At 43.7% G+C, this 27,013-nt stretch overlaps 1 protein-coding gene across 3 annotated transcripts in view; it reads right to left on the bottom strand.

The window, feature by feature from the left end:
• ggt1b (gamma-glutamyltransferase 1b) overlaps positions 1 to 24,851 on the bottom strand; it is a 70,578-nt gene extending 45,727 nt beyond the window's left edge. For 2 of the 3 annotated variants that reach the window (XM_042058985.1, XM_042058983.1), the window contains exons 1-7: positions 16,420 to 16,718; positions 11,040 to 11,203; positions 10,149 to 10,279; positions 8,340 to 8,429; positions 7,057 to 7,249; positions 6,598 to 6,758; positions 5,834 to 5,980 (exon numbers count right to left, since the gene is read on the bottom strand). In XM_042058985.1, coding sequence (XP_041914919.1) covers positions 5,834 to 5,980; positions 6,598 to 6,758; positions 7,057 to 7,249; positions 8,340 to 8,429; positions 10,149 to 10,279; positions 11,040 to 11,203 — 886 coding nt within the window. In that variant the 5' untranslated portion in view covers positions 16,420 to 16,718. Of the gene's footprint in view, positions 1 to 5,833; positions 5,981 to 6,597; positions 6,759 to 7,056; positions 7,250 to 8,339; positions 8,430 to 10,148; positions 10,280 to 11,039; positions 11,204 to 16,419; positions 16,719 to 24,741 lie in introns of those variants that run through there. The other variant, XM_042058984.1, reaches the window with a different exon arrangement.
• Positions 24,852 to 27,013: the final 2,162 nt, after the last annotated feature.

Raw genomic sequence — 27,013 nt, 5'->3', positions numbered from 1 at the left:
ATATATAAAAAAAACTTAACTTTTTTGTTCAGCACCTGGGATGTGCACAAAGTCTCCTTGTAAGGGAGTCTTTATGAATGTCTATGAATGCTGTAAAGTTGTCACAACGAAGGCAGCCCAAGAAATGTCAACTTGGCATAAAAAAAGCCACTTACCAGACATAAACATTCATAAAGGCTTCTTAATGTTCATGACAGGTGTCATAGCTCTGATGGCGTTGGAGTACATCAGTCTTATGCGGACCCTTTCAAATAACATGTTACCCAAACGCCAGGCTAATTAGAGGACCACTGGGGACCGCAGCTAGCCGGCTGGGCAGCCAAACAGCAGGGAGGAGGACTTTCTCTGACAGCAGTGACATGTTTTTCATTACCAGGACACCAAAAGCGCTAAAGCGTGGCGCGGTAATGGGATTCGCACGGATGGAGAGGGGCGCCGAAAGAGCTGCAAGTTTGGCTTTGGTGGCTCTCATTAGTCGTTCTCATTGGGAGTCTCTGACTTACTCACTAACTCACTCACTCACTCACTCATTCACTCACTCATTCATTCACTCTCCCACTAAGTCACCCATTCACTCACTCACTCACTTACTCACTCACTCTCTCAGTCACTCACTCTCTCATTCACTCACTCACTCACTCACTCACTCTCCCACTCACTCTCTCACTCACTCTTTCACTCACTCACTCACTCACTCACTCATTCTCTCACTCATTCTCTCACTCACTCTCCCACTCACTCATTCTCTCACTCACCCACTCACTTATTCTCTCACTCACTCACTCACTCATGGGCAGAATGGCGTCGGATAGACAGAGAAAACGAGAAATTAGTAATTTAACAAAAAAAAAAACACAGAATGTGTAATAGGCTTTGGGACGTGGAGGGGAGGTGTGTGTGTGTGTGTGTGTGTGCGCGTGTGTGTGGTTAATTATGGGCTACAGAAGCAACGCTACTGAGAGATGAGGAAGTAGAGGCACACACACACAAACACACACCTCACAAGCACGCCCAAGGGGAGAGCTGAATGTGTGAGATACATCAGTGTGAGTGTGTGTGTGTGTGTGTATGTGTGAGAGAGTGAGGGAGACTCAGGCTACGTCTACACATGTATTGTCTCTTACCGCTTTCACACCTTTAACAATACCGGTGAAGAAAAAACTTGTGCACACACAGAGGTGAAAGCGGCTAAAACTGCTGTAGTGCATATGCCAGACCAGTCGATGGCGCCGTGAAAGCCGTGCAGAGGCTTCACATTTAATTTGCGTAGAAGACAAAACATTGTTTAATAGTTTGTTAAGCAGTCACATGAAATAAGGAGACTACAGACAATTCGGTTTTCAATTCAACAGTTAAACTAATAAAGCTCATTTTCAAGGTATGTGACTGCTATGTGGAAATTGAAATGCTTACGTTTTGCATTAGGCCTGAGCACCACTGGAGAAAACATCAACATGCGTTAGTCATAGGTTGTAGTAAGCTAATGTTTAAGTTAAGCTAATGGTGTGCTTTTTAACTTAGCCACAAAAGGCTGATACATTGTGCACATAAATCATGACAGGGGATAGAATTTTTTTTTTAATATGATAAACAAATGGTTTGGTTTGTTCTGACAAGCAGCGTGTCAGGTCGAGTGTGGTGGCTTGTCAGAACAGAGTTGAGGGGTAATTCTATGTCGTCATAAAATTGCCGGCTCTGCTGTCTTAACGGCAAAAGTTAACCGCGGTTTTAAAAAATCCCACTTCGGAACCCTGTTACAAAAACTATCGGTTACAGCCTCCTAAAATGCCAGCGTTGTGTACACGCAAGGCCTAACCGATAAAATTAATTCACCGGTTTACAGTAAAAAAACAAAGCATCGTGTTAACGGGCCCTGAAAGTGTTTATGTGTGTGTGTGTGTGTGTGTGTGTACTGTATGTGTGTGTGGGTGTGAGAAGATGAGAGAGATAGACTGAGAGTGTATTTGTGTATGTGTGTGTGTGTGTGTGTGTGTGTGTTTGTGTGCGTGGGTGTGTGTATGTGTGTGTGTGTGTGTATGTGTGTGTGTGTTTGTGTGCGTGGGTGTGTGCATGTGTGTGCCAGTATGTGTGTGTGATTGTAGGTGTGTGTGTGTGTGTCTGGCACAGAGAGAGGAGCCAGTGAACTGTGGTGAATCCCTTGGCACAGACAGAGGGTGTTGTCTGCCATGTGAGACTGAGGGCTTCCCAGAGTACAGTGTGACTACCCAGAGACGTCTCTGAGCCCAATTAGAGCCAACGCAGCGGGGGGGGGTATGTGTAGGAGGGAGAGAAAGAGAGAGAGAGAGAGAGGGGGGGGGGGGAGAGAGAGGGGGGGGGGGAAAGAGAGAGGTGGGAAGAAAGGAGTTGGGGTTCAGGAGTAAGGGGAGTTAGGGGGGGCAGTAGAGGAGGACAGGAACAGATCATCATCAGAGAGGAAAATATGTGGGAAGAAGGGAGTGCGGCAGTGTGTGTGTGTGTGTGTGTGTGTACAGGGGGCAGTGCTGTGTGGGAGAGAGAGAGTGTGTGTGTGTGTGTGTGTGTGTGTGTGTGTGTGTACAGGGGGCAGTGCTGTGTGGGAGAGAGAGAGTGTGTGTGTGTGTGTGTGTGTGTGTGTGTGTGTGTGTAAGGCCCAATCTTTGTTAGTTTCTTATTTACAGAAGCAACACTGTATTGGAACGCCTGAGCTTCTTTGAGTTCACACACACAGAACAGAAAGCCAAAGAACTGTGAGGAGCAGTTTACTGAATTTGACAAAAAAAAAATTGATTAAAATCCCACACAGCTTCTTGAAAAGCCTGGATGGTTAATCGTCTCCGGAGTTTAACACCTGCAGATTTAAACACCTGTAGAGCTAAATGTGTAGAGTTAATAATCTGTGCAGTGAAACATTTGTAGAGTTAAAGTGTAGAGTTAACTGTGGATAGGGTGACCAGATGAGATTGGCTGAAATTCGGGACGCTTTTTCGCGGGGGAAAATTAATTTATTTTCAAACCTTTACCAAAACACATTTTTATTCAAACATCAAGTCTGCCTCAAAATACAATAGAGAAATCATGAACTCAAAATGTCATTGTGGGAAAAAAAAAAACAATGACTGCGTAACAGTGCAAATCAGACCTTTCAGAATAAGGATAATAGCCTAGCATGTAGTCTAACATCTGCCTACCAAACTCTCTTCTACACACTTTGCAGAATGCTTTCATCTCGTGGCTTAAGGCTTTGTCAATCCACGGGTACCTCCCCACCCACTCCTCCCGGTACCTGCATAGACGCTTTTGCTTTTTAGCGGCGTGTTGGGGTTCCGGTACATCAGCCATGTCAAGGAATGAATGAAAATGAGCTAAAATCAGTGCATATTTGTGCCTAATTATAGAACGTCAAAAAAGAAACAAAATAGCCGGGGCTGCATCCAGACGACTCAACCTCTCTACGGACAGTTTTAATGTTTATCAGAAAATAACTACTCAGTATAATTTTCGGCACAATTAGGGCTGGATTCGGGATTCGGGATAAACGATTAGATTTCGGGACTGTCCCGAATTGCTCAGGACGTCTGGTCACCCTAACTGTAGAGTTCAGCCTTCATATAAGTTAACTTCTTACTCTGTGTTTTTAGTGCTTGTTGGTTGGCTCCACTGAAATTGACCAAAAGTGTACTAAATTAGAGATGCAGACTACACCCAGAGGTGTAGAAGTCCGGCTTCATATAGTAAAAGTCCTGCCACATTTTTGTTCCAACCATTCACTTAATGAGCTGATTCTAATTAGCACAGCTCTTAAGCCAGGTTAGATCAGCTAATTAGTGAAATCACATGTGTTAAGCGCAGAGGTAGAACCAATACATGGCAGGACCTTTACATTCTTTTACATCTCTGACTACACCTTTAAATTTAAACGTTAATTTAAACGTTTATTTAAACGTTTGGTGGTGGTGTAACGTGCAGAGAGAAAGCAATACCAAAGCAATTGCATTCTTGCGTGTTCACAGGTTTGCTTCCCATACGCAGTATTAAGGCTACATAGCTAATCACCTCGATAATGGCATTTTTGGGGCATCCGTGACCTACTGGTTAGCGCTTCGGACTTGTAACCGGAGGGTAGGGATGTGAAGGTAACTGCATTACCGCAATCCTGCGGTCACGTGACCCCTACTGCGGGTCTGAGCTCGTCACCGTCCTCACCGCAAAAAAAAAAAATAAAATCGGTGAAAAAATTTGTGGGATTTGACTTCGACATTTTCAACCATGACATAGCCTATGCACAATTCCGGGTTTAAAACGTAGCAGAGTCAGAGATAATCACGTAGTCAGCTCTTAGACGTCTGCAGTGGCTAGCCTACATGAAGTCGAATCCCCCTATAATTGGCCTGCACATGTGTGCACGTATAGGCCTATGTAATGTCATGAGGTGTAATGTGATGATGAACCATCTTATGACATTGATACTCAGAAAACCACAAGTAAGTTTATACTCTTTTTATCCCGTGAGGGAAATTTTGATCTCTGCATTTATCCCAATCCGTGAACGTTACGTTAAGTAGGCTAACCCTCCGTTTTCAAAACAAAACTTCAAAACTTATCATCAAAAGAGATAATTCTCTATTCTCTCCGTTCAAACTCGATTTACATAATGCTGCTAAACGTGAAAGCTGTGAAATTTGGCCAGAAAGGAGTCATACATGTTTAGTTCATGAAAGAATTAAAAAATATGTTCTAGTTTGTTAAGAATTTAACTTAACAGCGACGCAGGTCTAGGCTAGCTTTGTTACAACCTGATGCAGCCATTTAAACGTGCGATAGCCTACAGTTGTAACATTAGCATAAGCGTCATGAATGTAACAGTTAAAAAATCGTGATAGAAATAGGTTATCAACAAGGCTTTCATGTCTGAAGGATTTGGTCCACTGGTCTTTGAAGTCTAAAGTTTAATTGGCTGTGATGGCTGATGGCAGCACAAAATTCATAATCCATTTTTTATTATTTTATTATTTATTTATTTATTTATTTGGGGGGGGGGGGGGTATACCGCGAAACCGCGGTAATTTCTTGCTTACCGACCACAGTTAGAAAACATCCATACCGTCCCAGCCCTAGTTGCCGGTTCGAACCCCGACCAGTAGGCACGGCTAAAGTACCCTTCAGCAAGGCACCTAACCCCTCACTGCTCCCCGAGCACCGCTGTTGTTGCAGGCAGCTCACTGCGCCGGGATTAGTGTGTGCTTCACCTCACTGTGTGTTCACTGTGTGCTGAGTGTGTTTCACTAATTCACGGATTGGGAAATGCAGAGACCAAATTTCCCTCACGGGATCAAAAGAGTATATGTACTTATACTATACTTATACTTATACTAAATGAAATAGAGCCCCCCTGTGCTTGGAACCTACATAGGACACTACATGGAGAACAAACACCAGATAGTTATTCGGTATACCATGAAGGTGAATGAGTGGATATTTTGAACACAGGGTAGTGTGGACTGAACACAATCTACCAACTGCACCTCGCTCACCAAACCTTAAAACTGAAAAGCATTCGATAAACAATGGATTCTATTAAGCAGCACTGACAAAAATAGAAATCGTCAACTGAAAAGCATTCTATAAACAATAGATTCTATTAAGCAGCACTGACAAAAATTGAAGTGAATAGACATTAACACATGGTGGCAAAAGGGTAGTGGTAGTGGTGTGGTGTTGGTGTGGTAGTGGTGCGGTAGTGATGGGGTGTTGGTGCGGTAGTGATGGGGTGTGGTATGGTGTTGCGGTAGTGGTGTGGTGTTGGTGGGTGTTGGTGTTGTTGGTATCCTCAGGCCCTACGTGAGGCGGAACTCACCTTTGAGGATGTTGAGGATGAGGGCCAGCACGGGGCCACTGGCGGGTGCGGGGGGGACACATAGCCGGTACTCCCCCATGCCCACACACAGGGCCTCCTCCAGCCTGGCCTGGTAGTCCTGGAGGTCCTGCAGAGTGACGATGCCACCTGTAACACAATACACACACACACACACACAGATATGACCACACAGACAGATATGAACACACACACACACACAGGCATGAACACACACAGGCATGAACACACACACACACACACACACACACACAGACACACACACACACACAAACACACACTCACACACACACACTCACACATGCACACAATGCCTGCACAAACATGTCAATTAAGGTCTACTGTATGACTCAGGCCTAGTCCATCATGTCAAATCAGCACGGGCCAGTGATTGCTTTTACATACTGGCATAAACCGCCATGACTGCTGTCCCAATTGTCCAGAGAAAGCTTGGCGTTGGCACCCAGGGTTAGGTTACATATCGCCAGTACGAAGAGTTGTGAAGTAGAGCTGGTCTTTTCTCTACAGTGCTTATCTCCTCCATACTGTGTCTCGTCCATGCCAAGAGAGTCACCTATTGCCCATGGACTTATTAGCGATCGCTTATGTGATTTTTGTCTATGTCTTTGTGTGAAGTACCGGTACTTTGAATTGCCATTGTGCTATAATATGTGCTATAGGAATAATAAAAAAGAGTAAAGTTTGCACATTACCATTATCTCACAGCTCACAAAGTAGGAACCTACCTGCAGCCTGGATGTCCCGCACCATGTTCTCCGCTATTGGCCCCTTGTAGAACGCATCTGGGCCCTGATTGGCTATGGCCTCGTAGGTGTCGGCCAGCTTGCGGTAGTAGATGGTGCTGTTCTCTCTCAGAATGTTGCCCTCTGAGTCACAGAACACTTCACTAAGAGAGGAGAGAGAGAAAACACTAGAGCAACCAGCAGGAGACAATGACAACAACAACAACAACTGCAACCTGCAGTGAAGCAACCTGCAGTGAAGCAAACTGACTCACGGTTAAGAGTCAACTCAGGGGTTTCAATGGCAAAGTTTGATTTCATCTCAGAGAAAAAGCAGCAAAAATGTTACGTTTTCTCTCTCTTTGATGAGAATCAAGTGCAGTATTGCGATTACTTTTGCACCAAATTTATCGCTGGTAATTGTTTTTTGAATATGGTGCGGTTTTGAGATGGCGGTCGTACCATAAAGCCTTATCGCTAGTGATTGTTCTCCTGTAGCTGTTGATGGCCTTTGCCAAGGCACTGCCCAGAGGAAACCCTTCGCGTGCCAACCGTATGCTGGGCAGGAACAGCTCCTTCCACGGTAGCCTGCCATGCCGCCTGTGTGCCAGCTCGTAGCCGCGGATCTCTCCTGGCACTGCGATGGCCAGACCACCTGCCATATGGAGACACACACACACACACACACACACACACACACACACACACACACACACACACACACATAGATCAGGACAGCCGTGATGCTGAGCTGGGTTTCAGCTCTGAACTTATGAACTACCAGTCTCTCACACAACACTTCCCACATAACACACAACACACTGTCACACAAAACGCCTCACACACAATGCACACACCAACACACAAACAACACACCTCACAAACAACACACACAACACTCTCACGCATGCAACACTTAAAACACAACACTTGTTCTCCACCCATGCTGCTTCAAGCTGTCATGCATGGAAAATATAACACGACTGATCAACATACTCACTACACCCATACTGTCTTCACTCACTACACCCATTCTTAGTGTCTTCACTCACTACACCCATACTGTCTTCACTCACTACACCCATACTGTCTTCACTCACTACACCCATACATACTGTCTTCACTCACTACACCCATACTTAGTGTCTTCACTCACTACACCCATACATACTGTCTTCACTCACTACACCCATACATACTGTCTTCACTCACTACACCCATACTGTCTTCACTCACTACACCCATACTTAGTGTCTTCACTCACTACACCCATACATACTGTCTTCACTCACTACACCCATACTTAGTGTCTTCACTCACTACACCCATACATACTGTCTTCACTCACTACACCCATACTTAGTGTCTTCACTCACTACACCCATAGTGTCTTCACTCACTACACCCATAGTGTCTTCACTCACTACACCCATACTTACTGTCTTCACTCACTACACCCATACATACTGTCTGCAGAAACATCTGAGTTTTTTTACTGAGCTTAGTGTTTAGTCCTTTTCTAATGAAATGAGAGCGTTTATGATTGTGGCCCTGTGTCTCATGTGGCCCTGACGCACGTTCTCACGTGTGTGTGTGTGTGTGTGTGTGTGTGTTCGTGTGTGTATGTGTGTGTGTGTGTGTGTGTGTCCACCCTATGTCTGTGTCCAAACTCTCATAAACTGTCCCTGTGATGTCTGTGACAATGCCATCATTGCTGCTGCATAGGTGAGCAGTTTAATGAGTACCTGTGCGCGACAGGTCTGTGTTGTTCCCAAACATGTCCTGAGATGCGTTCGCTGGGGCGGACTCCCGGGCGTTGATAGTCTCCACTTTTCCTGCAAGACACAGTGTCTATGGAGATAACCTGAGATTGGATTTGATCTGGAACTCTGTATCGACACTGATTCGGTGACGTGTAGCAGAGGCCTCAGGGCCAGGGCCAGGTGAGGGCATGTACTGTAGGTGATAACCTGAGAAAGGTGTGTGTGGGGGGGCAATGCTTCACAGTCATGCCAGTGTTACTGCAATGTTCTTTTGTCATGCCAATGTTACTGCAATGTTCTACATCTGGTAGTGTGTGTGTGCCTGAGCCTACCTGTGCTGTACTATGCGGTGTGTCCAGTGGTACACAGTGTGTGTGTGTGTGTGTCTCCATTTCCCAAAAGCTCCTGAAAGCAATCTATGATGAAATTGTTTCCATGTCCAACCCCCACCGTCCACTAGCCTCACATTGCACCCGTCAAAACGCAGCCAGCGCACATTAGGGACGCGTCATCGGAGACCCTGAAATGACTGTTTGCACAGCAAATTAGGAGTTAAGTAAGTGGAGGTAACTCCTGTTCCTCACTGATCGTGGTTCCTGATGTCTGTTCAAAGAATATTTTCCCAAGTATTAATAGCTTAGGCTACTTCGGCCAATTGGTTACACAGTTTGCTAATCAATAAACAAAGCAGTTCATGTGTTGATTTAGACCTACAATAAAACCCATCTTTAAAATAGGCACTGCATTCTAAGTTTTTTATTCTAACTTAAAATAGCTTTATGGCTTATTTCTTTCTAATTAGATCTCCATTTACGTTTTAAAATGAATTATGGTGCAGCCTCTGAAGAATTATTCTTGTGAGTAGCATATTTTAACGTGCAGTTTTTGATTGTTATTACGCGATCACGTTAATTTTGAGAGCACTGACATACAGTAGCCTATAGTGTTTACATTTGCAGGTCATTTGCTTTCCACCTATCATATGCGCCCCTCACTTGTACTGGGTTGATGCCACTGAAAAATCTTACAGGCACACCTTAATTATAATTTCTGGCTACGCCCTTAAAGTATGTTTTAATTAGCCTAGTCGCCTGCTGTAGTTTTAGTGGTCACCTTGCTATTTTATAGTTGTATCAGGTAGCTTAGTTGACTTTACATTCTCCTATGTGGGCCCAACACTTCAGCCATTTGGAACAGAAGAACACACCAGAATAGGCCTGTTTAGTAAGCAGGATTTGATGGCCGCATTCCTACACTTATAAAATGCAATTCAATGCGGAAGTAATCCAAGTATTCAATACGTTACTCAGATTGAGCAACGTAACGGAATATGTTACAAATTACATTTTTGGGCATGTATTCTGTATTCTGTAACGGAATATGTTTTGTAAGTAACCTTCCCAACACTGGCGGTGTGTCCAGTGGTAGTGTGTGTGTGTGTGCTGTACTATGCAGTGTGTCCAGTGGTAGTGTGTGTGTGTGTGTGTGCCTGTACTATGCGCTGTGTCCAGTGGTAGTGTGTGCTGTACTATGCGGTGTGTCCAGTGGTAGTGTGTGTGTGTGTGTGTGCCTGTACTATGCGGTGTGTCCAGTGGTAGTGTGTGTGTGTGTGCTGTACTATGCGGTGTGTCCAGTGGTAGTGTGTGTGTGTGCTGTACTATGCAGTGTGTCCAGTGGTAGTGTGTGTGTGTGTGTGCCTGTACTATGTGGTGTGTCCAGTGGTAGTGTGTGTGTGTGTGCTGTACTATGCGGTGTGTCCAGTGGTAGTGTGTGTATGAGGCCTGTGGCTACCTGTGCTGGCGTCGTAGATGGTGAGGAAGAGGCCTCCGCCGATGCCCATGCTGTGCGCGTTCATCAGGCCCACACACAGCAGCCCAGCGATGGCCGAGTCCACCGCAGAACCGCCCCTCTTCAGGATATCCCTGTGCCGTGAACACACACACACACACACACACACACACGCACACACGCACGCACACGCACACACACACAGAGACACACACACACACACACACACACGTGCACACACACACACCACACACACGCGTGCACACACACACACACACACACACACGTACACACAAACACACACACACACACGCGCACGCGCACACGCACACGCACACACACACAAGCACACACACACGCGCAAACACACACACACACACACACACACACACACACACACACACACCGTGAGTGATGCGATGTAAGCTTGGTGGTGTAAGAGAAAAGGAACATGCAGGAGAGGTTGATGTCAGTTCAGGGATGATTTCTCCAAACAGAGTGGTGTGCATGACGGTGTGTGAATGTGTGTGTGTGTGTGTGTGTGTGTGTTTTTGGGCCTGTGTGTGTGTGTGTGTGTGTGCATGTGTGTCTACACATCCTCTATCCTGTACTCTATCGTCCCTGTTTGCTCCATTGCTCGGTTCTTACCTGCGGTTCTTACCTGCCTATCTCCGAGCAGGTTTGTTATGTGTGTGTGCAACTCTTCCTCCCGTACCTGTGTGTGTGTGTGTGCAACTCTTCCTCCTGTACATGTGTATGTGTGTATGTGTGTGTGTGTGTGTGTGTGTGTGTGTATGTAACTCTTCCTCCCGTACCTGCCTCTCTTCGAGCAGGGTCCAGCATGTATGTGTGTGTGTGTGTGTGTGTGTGTGTCTGCATCTCTTCCTCCCGTACCTGCCTATCTCCGAGCAGGGTCCAGCGTCCGCGGCCACTGCAGCTTTGAAGTAGGCCTTCTGGTCGGTCATCTTCTTCCCAACCCCATAGAACACGCCCACAAACGTCCCCACGGCCACCACCAGCAGCACCACCAGGCCCACCACAATGGACTTACGCACCATCTTGATAAGGTCAAAAACAGACAACTTACAATGAGCACCATCTTGCTAAGGTCAAAAACAGACAACTTACATTGAGCACCATCTTGCTAAGGTCAAAAACAGACAGGAGACTTACAATTGGCACCATCTTGCTAAGGTCAAAAACAGACAGAGGAGACTTACAAAAGATACTATCTTACTGAGGTCAAAAACAGACACAGGAGACGTACAATAGGCACCATCTTGCTGAGGTCAGAAACATAGAGACACAGAGACTTATGCACCATCTTACTGTCAGAAACAAACACAGGAGACTTATACTGTACACCTTATGCACCATCTTACTGAGGTCAGAAACAAACACGTTGCCATCAGAGCAGCCATTGGTTGTGCTGAATGCACTGCTCTATCTGTCATCATATAAAGCCCGCCTTATGCCAGATGTTGGATTCTCTGGTTGTTGCGTTGTGTTTTAGTTCTAATGTCTGTATTGAAGATGGTCAATAAAGCTTTGACGGCTGGATCAGGATCGGCGATTAGATGATGATTTATTGTAGATGGTACAACAATAAATAACAGAACACAGGCTAAGTCTCAAACAGTAAAACTGTGCAGAGTCTAACAGTTGCGGTTGTTATTAGAAGCGGCTGCTGAGCCTTCCGACAGAAGATGCTCCTTGGGTTGCTTCCTCGATCCGTCTCCGTGTCAAAACCTAAGACAAAGCCTGTTATACTAAAACACAGAAACGTCAATCATGCCAACGTGGCAGGTGCCAACCAGTGTACAAAACCCGGCCCTGGCCAGATGGAGATACTAGCCCTGTCTCCCTCGGCCCATGTTATCACTGATGTTCCTCAGATGTTCCTAAACATCGGCCTGTATGACTTTCCTGCTGGTACACAGGCCTAAGGCACAGTTATGTACAATAATATGGACCTCTCCCTGTTGTATACTACACACAGATGTAACATATGAACACATCAGAATACAGTAAGAATACCCCAGAATTCTACAGTCCCCCCTCTTGATCAATCAAAAAACAGATTTTTTTATAGATCAAACAATCGCAAACAGAGTCTGATGTGTCCTAACAAAAAATAGAAAAATAATAAAACCAAGCATTACTTCTCAGGCACTTTAAGGAAAAGAAAAGAAGTGCAGGCACCTTGAAAGAAAACTTAAAAACGGATTATGTTGCTGATGATTATCTCACATTCTAAGAGTTAAAAGAAAAGGAAAACAAAGTCTTTTGGAAGTTCAGGAAACCGGCCAGCAACAGTTCAGTTCAAAGGCAAAGTCTCTGTCCCAGATGTTGTCTGTGGCTCCCGGCAACCTCATAGGTACATGTGGAGTGAAAAGAAAGAGCAGTATCAGTTGAAGGATAGTCATGGAAACAATAATATATATAATTATCTATTATAGGGGTGTAGCAACCTCCCAACCCTGGTCCCCCAGTGAGTCCCCGGTTAACCCGTTGCTGCGTGTTCAGCTCCCTTACGGGTGTCCCCAGGAACCCACCTCTAGAACCAGGACTACAGGATTACTCCCCCCTCTTGATCTATCTAATTGTAATCATTCTCAAAAATCTGCAATTGTAATTGTATCCTCAGATTAAACATTTCATATATCAGTAATCACACATATTTAATCATCAAAATCAATTATAAGACTTATCTAAGTCTATCATTTTTCATAACATGAGTTTGTGTCAAGAAGAGTCCACTACCACAGCAATCTGAGCATACTCGTGTTCTCAAAGAAAGATTCTACTCTCGGATCCCTAACCTTTCATTTCTCCTGACGTCATAAATTCCCTGTCAAAATTAAAGTCTCCCGTGAATCTTCCCCCATCTAGTTCACACCTCACCCCTAAAAGAAGATCGGCGGAAACTCAGATAGAATTCGTACCCTACCCAAGCGCGTCATATTTCAGGCGGTTCTATTAGTTTGCAATGGCTTGCATGTATCCACTTTTCTCTCACCCTGGACCTTCACTGCCGACTATGTTATGGCAATCCACAACGGGGAATGATGTCTTTCACAAGGACTTTGGCAGTGTGTAGTGCAATTACAGATCGTGCAGGGAATGCCTCAATCCACCTGGAGAAGCACAGGACAACCAGAACATCTCGGTAGCCTTTGCACTTGGGAAGAGTGATGTAATCTATCTGGAGAACTCTGAATAGTCCTGGTGGAGCTGGTGTCTTCAGCATTGGCAACTTAACCTTCTTGTCGTGATTGTTTTGCCGACAGGTGACACACCACTTGACGATGTCTGTGGCCGTTGCTGTGAACTTCGGTGACCACCAGACCTGTATGAATCTGTTCCTCATCTTCTCCACTCCCACGTGTCCAAGCGAATGAATTTGCGCCGTCAGATATGGTAGAAGACTTTCTGGAGCCACTGTTCGTGTTCCAAACCTCCACAAGTTGTCATCATGGAGCTTCGCCGCATTTTCAATCCAAGTCCATTTTTCTTCTCGGCTTGAGCTGTTCTGCATGTCTATGATGTTGGCCAAACTTTCCCGTTTTCCCTCTTCAGATGTTTCTTTGACCTTCTTTGTCACTCTCATCATGCATTTCTCGTTGTCATTTTCAAAAATGTTCCTGTTACCGTTAGATCCGTCCGTGTTTCCATTTCATTATCTTTCATTCATTATCTCCTCCCTCTCTTTTTCTTGCGGCTGTTCTTGACACCGCATCCGCTGTTGCATTGCCTCTTGCTTCAATGGTGTCTTGCCTTGTATGTGCCTTTACTTTGATCACTGCCATTTCCTTTGGCAGCTGCATTGCATCCAACAATTCTGCCACAATCTGTCCGTTCTTGATGGGACATTGTTTCACACACAGAGATGGTTTTCCAGTCTGTCTGACAGGTTCCATTTCCAACAGTCCACAGTCATTCCTTCCCTTAGCCCATGCAGGATGTTCCAGGAGATCCTCTCTTTTTAGCCTTCTCAGGTTCCACAAGACTTCTCCATCTCCTTCTCCAATGGCTATGGTGACTGGGGCTGTCTGCTTCAGACCGAATTTTTTTCCGGTTGGTCCACCAACTGTATTGATGATGTCTGACAGAGGTATTTCGTGTTTCTTCAATAGGTCAGATGAAAAGACTTTAAGTTCAGCACCAGTATCAATCAAGAATTCAATTTTGATGTGTTCTTCAAGCAAGGCAGTAGCATAGAGGGTGTTGTCAGTTTTAGCTGGTTGGTAAAGCACAGACACGCCGTCGGTGGTGGCTACTGTGCGCACAGGGCATATGAGTGCCTCGTCAGCTGAATCATCCCAGGCATCCCAGTCCTCCATCGCTGGCCTGGTTTTCTTTGTCTTTGGCCTTGTTACCGGAGCAGTCGCTCCCTGGGCAGCATTGGATGTAGATGCCCCATCATTCCCTGGTGCAGGTGGGGGTGAGGGAGGTGGGGGTGGGGGTGGGTGAGGTAAAGAGTTGACAGGTGGGGGTGGGGGTGGTGGGGTAGGGAAAGAGTTGACAGGTGGGTGAGGTGGGTAAGGGCTTGTAGCCAGTGGCATTGGTAACAACAATGGGGGAGGAGGAGGTACTGAAGCTATGGGTAGTGGCTGTGAATAGCCATACTGGAGTGGAGCAGTTTGATGATCGTTGGTTGCAGACGTTCTTCCTTGTCTTTGTGGATTGTAGAAAGCAGTGGCTGCTGAAGGGGCCAGAATGATTTGTTTCGTGTCACCTGCTGGCTGTTGGTCAGGTGGGGTGCTGTTTCTTGGCCCATGTGGGGTCCCCATAACAGCAGCATTCTGTCCAATGAAGCTGTCTTTATCAATGTCCACTGCACTTCTAGATGTCTCCACCATGGCATATGGCGCTGTTGAGTCCAAGTCAGGCAGAGTCGGATTGAGGCGGGTGCTTGGTTGCCTGTTGCGACCATGGTTGCGACCCCCGCCCCCACTAGGTGCCGGTGTGTATGGGAGGAGTTGGCTCCTCCCCGTTGAGTGGGCCTCTGAGACTACTCCTCTTCGCCTCATTCCACTCTGTTCTGGCAACACATCCGCTTCCATGAGTTGTTCCTCCAAATCACGTCTCTCAGTCTCATGTCTGCAAATCCTGTCTCGGATCTCTAATTCCAACTTTTTTTCCTCAAATTTGCCCAATTGTAATTTCACTGCCATCCAATCTGACACATAGTCTTGTATCTCAACTAAGGCCTGTAACTTAGTTTTCCTACCAAGAACCATATCTGGATTGTGCTAATATTAAATATTAAATTGTACTATGTGTTTCGTGCAGTGACGTGATCCTTTTAAATATATTTTTTATATTTTCCCGTGATGTGGTAGTGATATAGTGACAACTTTGCACTTTGAAAATTTGGTTAGTAATTTGTTCGCCTCTCAATTGTTCACAAGTTGTCTATCTCTTATTTTTTTTTAAAAAAATTTCCACACTCACACTCACACACACGCTCCCGCCAGGGAAAAGGAAACACACTCTCTCTCTATCTCTCTCGCTCCGTAACCTGACACTTGGTAAGTTATTTTACTCACAGCATGATGCCACAACAAAAAAATTCACCAGTGTCAGTTCCACTTAACTCAGACTGTTTCTTTTCTCCCAAAACAGCTGGACAATGATACAAATTAATGTCTCACTCACACTTTTAACGATCTTTCGTTAAATTCCCAGTTGACCAAGTCAACAAAAAAACATAGGTGGAAACCCTATCCCACTTTTCAAATACTGCACAACCAAAACACCCCACTCTGGTGATTTCGTCTCCTTTCCGTATCACTGTAGCACTAAGTTTAGTCCTAGGCCATTAAACTAAACAAAGACCGTTGAGAAACAACCACACAGTTCACTCAGCAAAATAATGACTCCTGTTTTCTCATTGGCACATGCACAGCATTTATCTCATAAAACTCACACAGCTTAACATGTAATGGCAGTACAGAAAAAGAAAAGATTTAATCCCCCAAGCTTGTCCGTAATTAATCGATTACTTCTTTTAATTCGTTCACGAATCTATCCAATTACCCAAAATATGTGTACACTTTGACCTTTTACTTTTTTCCAGAAAACTTCTTATATCAAATGACATCTAGAGCTCATCAATCATTGATATAGGTACGTTACTTGTCAAAACACTTAATGACACAAACTTCAATACTCTCATTAATGTGCAGCTTTTAATTTCTAATTTATCTAATAAATTAGCTTTACTTTGGTTCTTTTTCCCGCATTAAGGAGTAAAGATTTTTGCTTTCACCTGGTCAGAATGTCTTCACTGCATGCAGGGTGCGCAGTGCAGCAGTGTTTCCCCTCTTGGCAGGCTTCCAGCTGGGATTCAGTCACGTCAATCAGGGTGCCAAGATGGACTCTTCTTACAGATGTTCAAAATCCAAAATCTGCCCCCGAAGTCTCTTTGAACCCGTTGGATGTTCTCGTCTTGCCTCTCCTCTTGCGGTCGGGTCACGATAACCAAATGTTGTCGTCTTTCTTCTCCTTTTGCGAGAAGGGTCACGGCACCAAATGTTGGATTCTCTGGTTGTTGCGTTGTGTTTTAGTTCTAATGTCTGTATTGAAGATGGTCAATAAAGCTTTGACGGCTGGATCAGGATCGGCGATTAGATGATGATTTATTGTAGATGGTACAACAGTGAATAACAGAACACAGGCTAAGTCTCAAACAGTAAAACTGTGCAGAGTCTAACAGTTGTGGTTGTTATTAGAAGCGGTTGCTGAGCCTTCCGACAGAAGATACTCCTTGGGTTGCTTCCTCGATCCGTCTCCGTGTCAAAACCTAAGACAAAGCCTGTTATACTAAAACACAGAAACGTCAATCATGCCAACGTGGCAGGTGCCAACCAGTGTACAAAACCCGGCCCTGGCCAGATGGAGATACTAGCCCGAATAGGCAGACATGCTGTCTCCCTCGGCCCATGTTATCACTGATGTTCCTCGGATGTTCCTAAACATCGGCCTGTATGACTTTCCTGCTGGTACACAGGCCTAAGGCACAGTTATGTACAATAATATGGACCTCTCCCTGTTGTATACTACACACAGATGTAACATATGAACACATCAGAATACAGTAAGAATACCCCAGAATTCTACACAGATAAGCGATTGTGATTGGTGCCTGGGTTTTGGAACTTTGGAAATGGGTGTCTATGACCTCCTTGCCAGACTGACCTGCAGAGCATTCTAATTGGCTAAGGGACCGTTCGTTATTTATAAACAGGGTCACCGGTGGAAAATAGGGGAGGGTCATGTCTTTTTATTCTTTGTTGAGGGGAGGGTCACCTAACTTTTTTTTGTCTAGGAGGGGGGTCACCCATCTTTTGTATTAATGAAAACAGCAAAAAATCAAAGTGGCTTGTTTGATTGTTGATTTCTGTCGCCATATAACGTTCTCTTTCGTTCCATAGCTCTGTCAACATTGAACAATGAAAATAAGGGAGATTTCCCGGGTTTCTCACGCAAAATACGGAAAATGTCAACATCCGTCCCCATTAACGTTGGAAGGGTTGGAGCAACAAAGTAGCCTACTTTATTCACACCTAAGCAGCCTATATCCATTTGGTCAACTTTATCCAGCCCTAAAAAAGCTAAATTTAACTTTGGTTTACTTGTAGTTTACTGTGTAGCCTAGCCTAACTTTACAGTATTAGTAACCAGCAACAAGTGCAATTTGTTAATCGCTGTCATTCTCTCCTCTGCCAACAAAAATGTGTTCCAAGTAGAAGTGCGTAATTCTGCTTCATAAAGTTGAACAAATACATGTCATTGGTCATATAAATAGCCAGTTTATGGTCTACAGTGTAGAGTTGGTAAGTTATGGAAGGCCAACTTGGAGTGAATATACAGGGGGATTTCTTTGTCTATTAGCCTGGCAGGTGCACACGTAGACATAGCCTACGGCCGAACACTGCAAGCGCCAATGAATCGTGCTCTCACGACAACCACGTCGTTAACTTAAATAGGCCTACTGTAGGTTAACATCACTCTGAGTTCGCATTCAAGCAAGCAAAACGATGATTTGAATATACTGTTTCTCTGGAAGGGCAAGGGGTAACAACAGGACAACACAGGGACAGGCCAGAATGCAGGACTAATGTTATGAGAGTATTACAGTAATATGGGATATTCTACGGGAAAATATTAAAACGGCAAGACAGCAGGGAAAAGTTAATATGATAGGCCTAAACCCGGAAAAAGTTGGCATGTTAGGTATTTTTCGGTCCCTGTGATTATTTGTGAAATTGTGCAAACGGCCTTTTCAAGTCATTTGAGAAGGAAGGAGTGTAGTAAGCTCCCAAATTGACGCTCGTCTGAGAAATTGAGTTTTGGATAATGTTCAGCTTCGGCAGCTTTACAATGACTGGGAAGCCTAGAGACGAGTCCATAGCAACAAGTTCATATGTTGAATTTGTTATTACCCAGTGTGCTTTGTTGAATGGTCTCAATGTTTTATTGTTTTATTTCATGTGAATACTTACTAGAGGAGTAACTTATTTCAAGTAGGCTAATGCAGTTGCAGGAAGTGTGCATTTAGTTTCCATGCTTATTGTGTTTCCACAACAATGTTAGTGAGTAAATCTACTGAAATGGCCACCATCTTGGTGAAGTGTGATGTGTAAGATCAGAAAGCAGAGGGTGAGTTTTGAACATAGACTAAGTGTTTTCGTTGCGCTTTACAGCGTGAGAGGAAGGTATCGACAGTTGGCCGGGGAGGGTCATGTCTTTTTTGAAAAGATTGCAGGAGGGTCGTTGAAAATTTTCTTGCAGGCAGGGGAGGGTCATGCAACTTTTGATTGAAGCACTCAAAATCCCTCCGGTGACCCCGTTTATAAATAACGAACCGTTCCTAACAGGTTTGACTGGTTCTCCCAAGCTACACTGGGACTAATGCACTGCAGAAAAATAATACAAGATTAGCACTCTCAACTTCACCCAGTCAAGTCATCTAAAGATAAACACTCTCAACATCACCCAGTCAAGTCATCTTGTTGCTTGAAGCTGACATACTTGTAAGGACCGTCAAAATGTCGTAAAACATCTGATGGGAAGGTTGACGCGTGTCAGAACTTTATGGGACAGTAAGATGCATTAGAATATTGTAGAAAATACGTAAGGGCATAATAAGTAAGTAAGGGCATGCCATACCAAGAGTTATATGTATGGTAGATCAAGGAACAGTTTAATACTGTGTGTGTGGTTGTGCGTTCATGTTTATCCCATTGTTTCTACCTACAAATGGAAATTAGCTTTTAGCTAAATCTGGTAATAAGCATCTATTCCCTTTATATGATTAATGTATTTTGTGCATGGTCCCTGAAAGAAATAAACTAAATAAATAGAAAAATAAAACAATTATAATACATACGTAAACATAAAAACTGAACCCCCTGGACCCAAGCATCCTTGGACCCTCTGGACCCAAGCAACTCTGGCCACAAGCACCTCTGGACCGAAGCACCTCTGGACCCAAGGATTCCCACAAGGATTCCCACACTTAGGAGAACACAGTGATAGGAATAGAAGAGCAGGGCAGAGGAGAGAAGATAAAACCCAAGCCATGCACTCTGTGTTTGGTTTTATCCCCTAAAAACCCTGTGCATTTGCCAGCTGCCAATCCCTGCATGTGAGGCCCTAAGATAACACTCTACCCCCATTAATCCAGGCCCAGCACATAAACATGGGGCTAGTTGGGCTATACAACTATGGCACATGTTTGAGATTGTAGTTAAACCATGAACAGACTGCTGCCCATATAACAAGGATCAATTAGAGGCCAAACATGGCAACATCGTACACTAATACACAATACAATTGCACAAACTTGAAATAGCAGAGAAATAGAGTGTCTCTGACCCTGGTGAAGGACCAAGTCACATGATCAAAGGACGCTGGAGGTGCAATTAGCAGCACTGTGATCTGGGCTTGGGTCCCTGATATAATCAGTCCATGCCAACAGTTCAAGTTGGAAAGCTGTCGTGTGACTTGTCTTTTGGCCACCCTGGCAAATATTGTCCATTTAGCTGGATGTAATCATTCTCAGAGTGGATTTTGCCTTACAGTAATAAACTTAATACTGCATGTGGGCGGGATTTCACTCAGTCAAATGAACAAGATGACATGATTGGGTCGCCGTGTACTGAGTATGGAAATCTTTTTTTTCTTTTTTACATCGTGACTTCTTTAGGCACGTTTCCAAACAACTTCTGAACTCCGCCAGCAATAAAAGCTGTTTCTGGCTCTGAGTCAGTCCCACGTGGCCCTGCAGTCGGTGCGTTATCTGTGCTGGTGACAGAAGAAAAGGTGCAGAGAGTGGTGGGCACTGTCTGATCTCGCGTGGTTCATCTAATTAAGTGAAACGGTGAGATAAGGAACTTTAGCTGAAAGCAAAACAAACGCAGGGAGGGAGGAAAAAAAAACTTCATGTTAAAACTTGATAGAGATCAGGCGAGTGGGGGAAGCACACAGAGCGGATATCCTGAGCCGAGAACAAAGATCTCGCACATGACAAGCCCAACCTGTTCAGCATGTGAGAAACAGTGTTATCTGGTACTCCACAAGGACAATCCCTGCTGAAGGCCAAGAACAGTAAATTCCTTTGTGTCACTCAGTATACCTGTCTTGAGCACAAGTTACCGTAATTGTACTAGTAATTGACCCCAGACATCAGAACATGACACCTTCAAGAAGGTTGCTTTTCTAGGGTTATTGTAAGACATAGCACATACAGTACGGCCAGTGGTGGGGGAAGTCCTGGAACTCAGTACTTAAATAAAAATACAAATAACCAGAGAAGTATTTACTCTAGTAAAAGTAGAAGTACCACAATGACAACCCTACTTAGGTAAAAGTAACACATGCCTGCTTTTAAATGTACTTTGAGTATTAAAAGTAAAAGTACTTACATAATGATTTAATCTCTTAAATATATTCTAATAAAAAAACAGTATGGGCTGTGGCATTTCAATGAAGTTAGTTTTAGGTTAATGTACTAGTTAGGCTAATGTAATTGTACCATCTGTGGCCCAGTTTACATTCTGACTTACAATTTTGGAGATTGTAATTTTGGTTATCTACCAGGGTGATCTGCAGTTAAATATCATAAAGCAAAACCAACAAAGAAGACTGGTTCTAAATCTTTAAAATGCTGCTGGTGCTGGTGCTGCAGGTGCTGCTACTCAAAGTAAAGGTGCCCTATGCTGCAGTTGGAAGGATATGATTGGTTCAAAGATTTAGAGTGGGATTCATAGAGCTCTAGAATCTTTGGTAGCAACTCAACTTCACTGGTGAGACATTGCTCATATGTGTGTGTGTGTGTGTGTGTGTGCGTGTGTGTGTGTGTGTGTGTGTGTGTGTGAAATAATAAAAGATGCTATAATCTCCATTTCTAGAAAAAAAAACAGGGATTTTGATGAAAACTAGCCATTGTTTCGCTTGGGATTTCTCAGGAACAGAGGCATGTAGAAATAAACGGTTTATACCCACTGAGAGCTTAAAGTCTCACCATTCAAACGAGCCATAGTATGTGTCCATAGCTACAACACATGCTGTGGCTCTACAAAAATCGTCAACAATGTTCTAGATTGCTGGCACTCTGAGCCAAAGCTTCCGAAAACAGCGCGGCATTCAAAGTGTTAAAGAGACCAACTCAAAAGTAGAGTGACGAGTAACAAGTTACTTTCCAAAAGGTGTAATGAGTAAAGTAATCCCAATTTAAAGAAATAACTAGTAACTTGTAACTTATTACTTTTTTTGAGTAACGGCCCCAACACTGTTCGTCACATTCCGCCACTGCATGAATATCAAGATAGGTGTGTTTATGCTGTTATCATGCCTGTATCACTTCTGTACTCTCGACAGAGAGAAAGATCTGAACACCACATAGTCAGGAGAGAAGAACATAGACTCCCATTTTCACACAAGCACAAGCACAACCTATCAGGGCCACTTGTAGCAAAGCTGAACATGCTGTACCCTGTGGCCAGGAAGCTGTAACGACCCCTCTCTCCTTGTTGGTTCCAAAACACTATATTCACCATTTTAGTGAATTTCCATAAATCATTCATATTTTTTTACATTTTGTTTTCGAAGTAATGTCAGTAGAAATGTGTTTGGGTATTGTTAATTCATTTGTCTTTACTCAATCAAAACAACACAACTGCAATTTGATTGATATTTCCTGGGTCCGTGTAACGCTTTGCAGTGCTTTGTTCTATTTGTTCCATCCATCTGGTCCAAATAAAAAATGTGTTCGATAATCCAATTTTCAATTTGTTTTAACTGGTCAGCAAATAGATAATTGCTGCTATTTTCTAAATGTGTCATTAGTCACGCAAGATAAAGAAAACAGAAACTGGATTGGAAACAAAAGTAAAATTCAGTTAATATTGGATTTTGGCCCCTTTTTTTACTGTTTTTGTTGGGCTGAACCATGCGTAGGGGTGGGTGACCTGATAGATATTGGCGCGCGATGTTGGTGATCACATTTTATCAGCGGATGTAGAGCATAGACTGTAAAAAATAGATGTAGGGATGGAGGGCTATCAAACACAGTTCCGCTTGCATCAAGGTGCCAAGCGATTGATAATGTCAGCTCGAGATCAGAACTTCAGATGCAGAGGGAGACATTGCTGCGTCCTGACACTTATGAGTAGGCCTACGTGAGCCCCAGTAGCCTACAGGCCAATGTAGGCTATTTGCTGTTGAAATTAATAAATGGATAAACGGATAAATTAGGCTCACCGTTGTGTCTTCGTTTAGCCTAATGAAACCTAGTCTAGCGTAAAGCGTTAAATAAGCAAAAATACCATGTCAAACAGTGCTCGGGGTAGCCTGTATAGCCCGGTATAGCCAAGACTGACGTCGATGGAATTATTTGCTATGGCATGGCCATGGTATTCAAATATAGGCTACTGTAGATATGTTCAACATAGGCTGAAAGTTATGTTTAACGTGCCTTCTCCCAAAAAGTTTGTCATTAATCTCTAAAGTAATGAGTCAAAATCACAAACAACTTCAGGCGGCGCTCCCTTCCACCATCTAGCCTGGCCCAGCTAGATGGTGTTCTCCCCCCGGTGTTCGTGGTTCAGTCCAACCACAAGGGCAAAAAAGGAAAATTAGAAAATTGACGCATCATTTCAATTTTTAACTTCTGAACAGAAAACCGTAACTGTGCTCAATTGAAAATCAAAATAAGCAACAATAACCCATTTACTGTGCCGTCCTAAAGAATGGATAACGGATTTTTAAGCCTATTTTTATATTTTTTCATGTGAATTCTGCAAATAGAACATAGCACTGCAAAGCGTTACACGGACCTTCCTGGAATACACAATTAAATAGCATGACTTTTTAATGTTTTTTAAAAATGGATATATAGCATTTTGGAAACAAACTCTTCACTTATTCCATGAATAATGTAAGGCACCTGAGTTGATATGACTTCTTGTTTGTTTTGCGTTAAATGCCATTGGTGTCATTGATTAAGTATAGTATGTATTTATACTCTTTTGATCCCGTGAGGGAAATTTGGTCTCTGCATTTATCCTAATCCGTGAATTAGTGAAACACACACAGCACACAGTGAGGTGAAGCACACACTAATCCCGGCGCAGTGAGCTGCCTGCAACAACAGCGGCGCTCGGGTAGCAGTGAGGGGTTAGGTGCCTTGCTCAAGGGCACTTCAGCCGTGCCTACTGGTCGGGGTTCGAACCGGCAACCCTCCGGTAACAGGTCTGAAGTGCTAACCAGTAGGCCGCCCTTTGTTTTTTTTTTAAGTATATATACTAATTATACTGATTAGGGATGTCTCCTGACTCTGCCACTGTTACTGTATCTATCTATCCTTTGCTGTTGTGTACTTTCACCATGGATAATTCTGTGTCAAGTCAGAGACGCATATTCTGGAGTGCATTGTGCTTCGTGTGTGCCTCTCTCATGTATACAGTCAAATTCAACTCTGCATCTTGATTGTACTTCTCCGTGACTGGATCATGTGTCTCACTTTGATATGCCATCTTTTTTACCAGCAACACACACACAGGACCCACACACTCACCAGATCCACATACACACCAGGTCCACATATTCTGCTCCTCACTTTCAGGTAACGATGATAGGGTTCTCCACAGCAGAACAGAACACTTCACCAGCAGTTTAGAACCTCATCCTCTCCTGACCTTAGCCCTGATCCACAGCACAGGTCTGGCCCCGTATGCAGCACAGGTCTGGCCACGTATACAGCACAGGTCTGGCCCCGTATAGTATACAGCACAGGTCTGGCCCCGTATACAGCACAGGTCTGGCTCCGTCTGGCCCCGTATACAGCACAGGTCTGGCCCCGTATAGTATACAGCACAGGTCTGGCCCCGTATACAGCCTTATCCAGGGATGTCCAGGGATTTACTCTATCCATCCTAACAGTTTCCCAGGTACCAATAGGCAGCTTTGCCAAAAGCTTTATCTCTAAATATCTTTCTATCTCTGACACCTACATCAGCAAGCCCAGATGAAGTAAAAATGATTTGTGAGAAAGACAGAGTCAGAGAAAGAGACTTCCAAAGCCTACCTTGATATATCTGACCAGCGGTTAGTCTCTGTCTTGATGTATCTGACCAGTGGTTAGTCTCTGTCCTTATTACCCCTCTGTGTCTGGTCACGGTCGGACTGTTTAACAACTTATCGGCACCTGGGCTGTCAGGCTGTCACTGTATAACTTCTACAGGGATATTAAACTTCAACCTCTCACCCTATCAGAGAGCTTGCTGGCTCCAGCCCTCTTGTGCTGTCATGGAGCACAGAGGCAAGACACACACACACACACACACACACACACACATACACACACACACACACACACACACACACACAGACGGGGCAGAGAGGTGGCATATGGAGGAGGGGAGTTAAGGGTCTGGAGTACTGCACCTCCCAATGCAGAAAATCTCCAAAGATGACAGGAGACGGGAGTTCATTGTTAGGCCATGATACACACACACACACACATGCACGTATACACATATTCTTAATTCACACACACACCCACACACACATACGTATTAAACAGACAGTATATCCCTGGCGTTGCATGACATGAACACACACACACACACACACACTGTAAGCACATACACACACACACAGGTACACACGGTACACTCCAAAGACTAAAATCTCTGTTATCTGCTCGTGTCTCCATCTCGATTAGAAGTCGATTAGAAGGGCGGAGCTTAAGTACCTTGTCTGGGGGCATAAACCCAGTGCTCATAATTATATTGCATAATATAAGGGGAGGAGAGAGAGAGAGAGTACATCTCTCTCTGTGTGTGCGTGTGTGTGTTGGTCAAAGTTTAACCACACATAGTAATGTAGATCGAAATGTTTGTTCACAAATCATGACTTGCAAGTATCTAGTATGCCAGCATTTTTTTTATATAGAAAGTACTAGAAGCAGGAATTACATCACCCAAGGTCAGTGTCCTCTACAGTTTTACGAGCAGACAACTGAAAAAAACTCCCATTCCCGCCCAACCCTCTCCCACAGACACACCAGCGGAATAGAACAGAACATCTAAAAAAAACAGATAGGAATCATTGTACAATATGTGTATGATAAACAGTGTGCATGTACATCTAATAGAACGTGGCATAATGCCTTTTAACATGGAAGTTACAGAAAACATATTGTTTTGTTATTGTATATGAAAAGAGTTCCGAACACACATAGCACCACACACACACACACACACACACACACACACATTTGTTTTAGCAGGTTTGGGGACATTGATTTACCCGTTCCAGATTTATTACTGCAATAGCAATCATTATGTGATTAATATTTATTGGAGTTATGATAACTGATGGCACATTGCTACACTTTGTTCTGGAATGCCTGGTCTTTAATTCAGAACTGTCATAACACAGCAACATGGTGGATTTGGTCTCATGTTGTGTAACACAAATGGCACCATTAAGTGAGTTCTCTGAATACATTTGCTTTTATGACTAAAATTAAAGTCAAACGTAGTTATTTATTGATGTGGTCGGTTGTCCCAGTGTGAATAATCAGAACAATCTAGTATCAGAAGTGGCCAATCAACAACATTTCTTTGGTGTTATGATTGGCTGTTCAGTCCCATCCATCTATATGAAAATCATTTTCACATTATTCTATAGAATATTATTTTCCCCTCAAAGCATGTATTGTTCTTTATTACAATAATTATCATATGAATTGATAATTTGCCATGTTAGGGTTATTGGATGACATATGAAGCAATAAATCAGTTTAAACCCCCAAACTCACACACTCACTCATACGGTTGACCAGTATGGGCCATATTCGTACTCACTCTTAAGGTTGACCAGTATGGGCCATATTCGCCTACACTTCACTTTCCCTCAGATATTCTGCACATTATCCCCTCTACACATAGTCAGCGTACATCTTTAAAGTGGCAAATAAATATCTAGACTACAATTATTATTATTATTATTATTATTATTATTATATGCTTTTATTAATAATTATTACCCACAAATGATCAGAGAGTCTAGGAAGAGATATGAGACGATTGTATCCAGAACCCCTTAGCTCGTTTCCTTAAATTCAGTCCTGATCTTTCTGACACTGGACAGTTATGTTACAGGATATTCATATTCTAATTCTACACCATACACTGTTGAATTATAAACATCGTAACCTTTTCCATGACATGTAACATTTGTAGCCTGCCTAGTCGCTTGCGTGTTTATTCTTCGGATACATGTGACTACATTTCGTCCGTCTTCTTCTCACAGCTGATAGCGCTGATGCAATGTAGGTTGCTACGTCCACA

This window comes from Alosa sapidissima, chromosome 13 (genome assembly GCF_018492685.1).
Source record: "Alosa sapidissima isolate fAloSap1 chromosome 13, fAloSap1.pri, whole genome shotgun sequence".
NCBI lineage: Eukaryota > Metazoa > Chordata > Actinopteri > Clupeiformes > Clupeidae > Alosa > Alosa sapidissima.
Note: the sequence above shows the minus strand (reverse complement) of the source record. Positions and strands in the feature narration are given on the sequence as shown.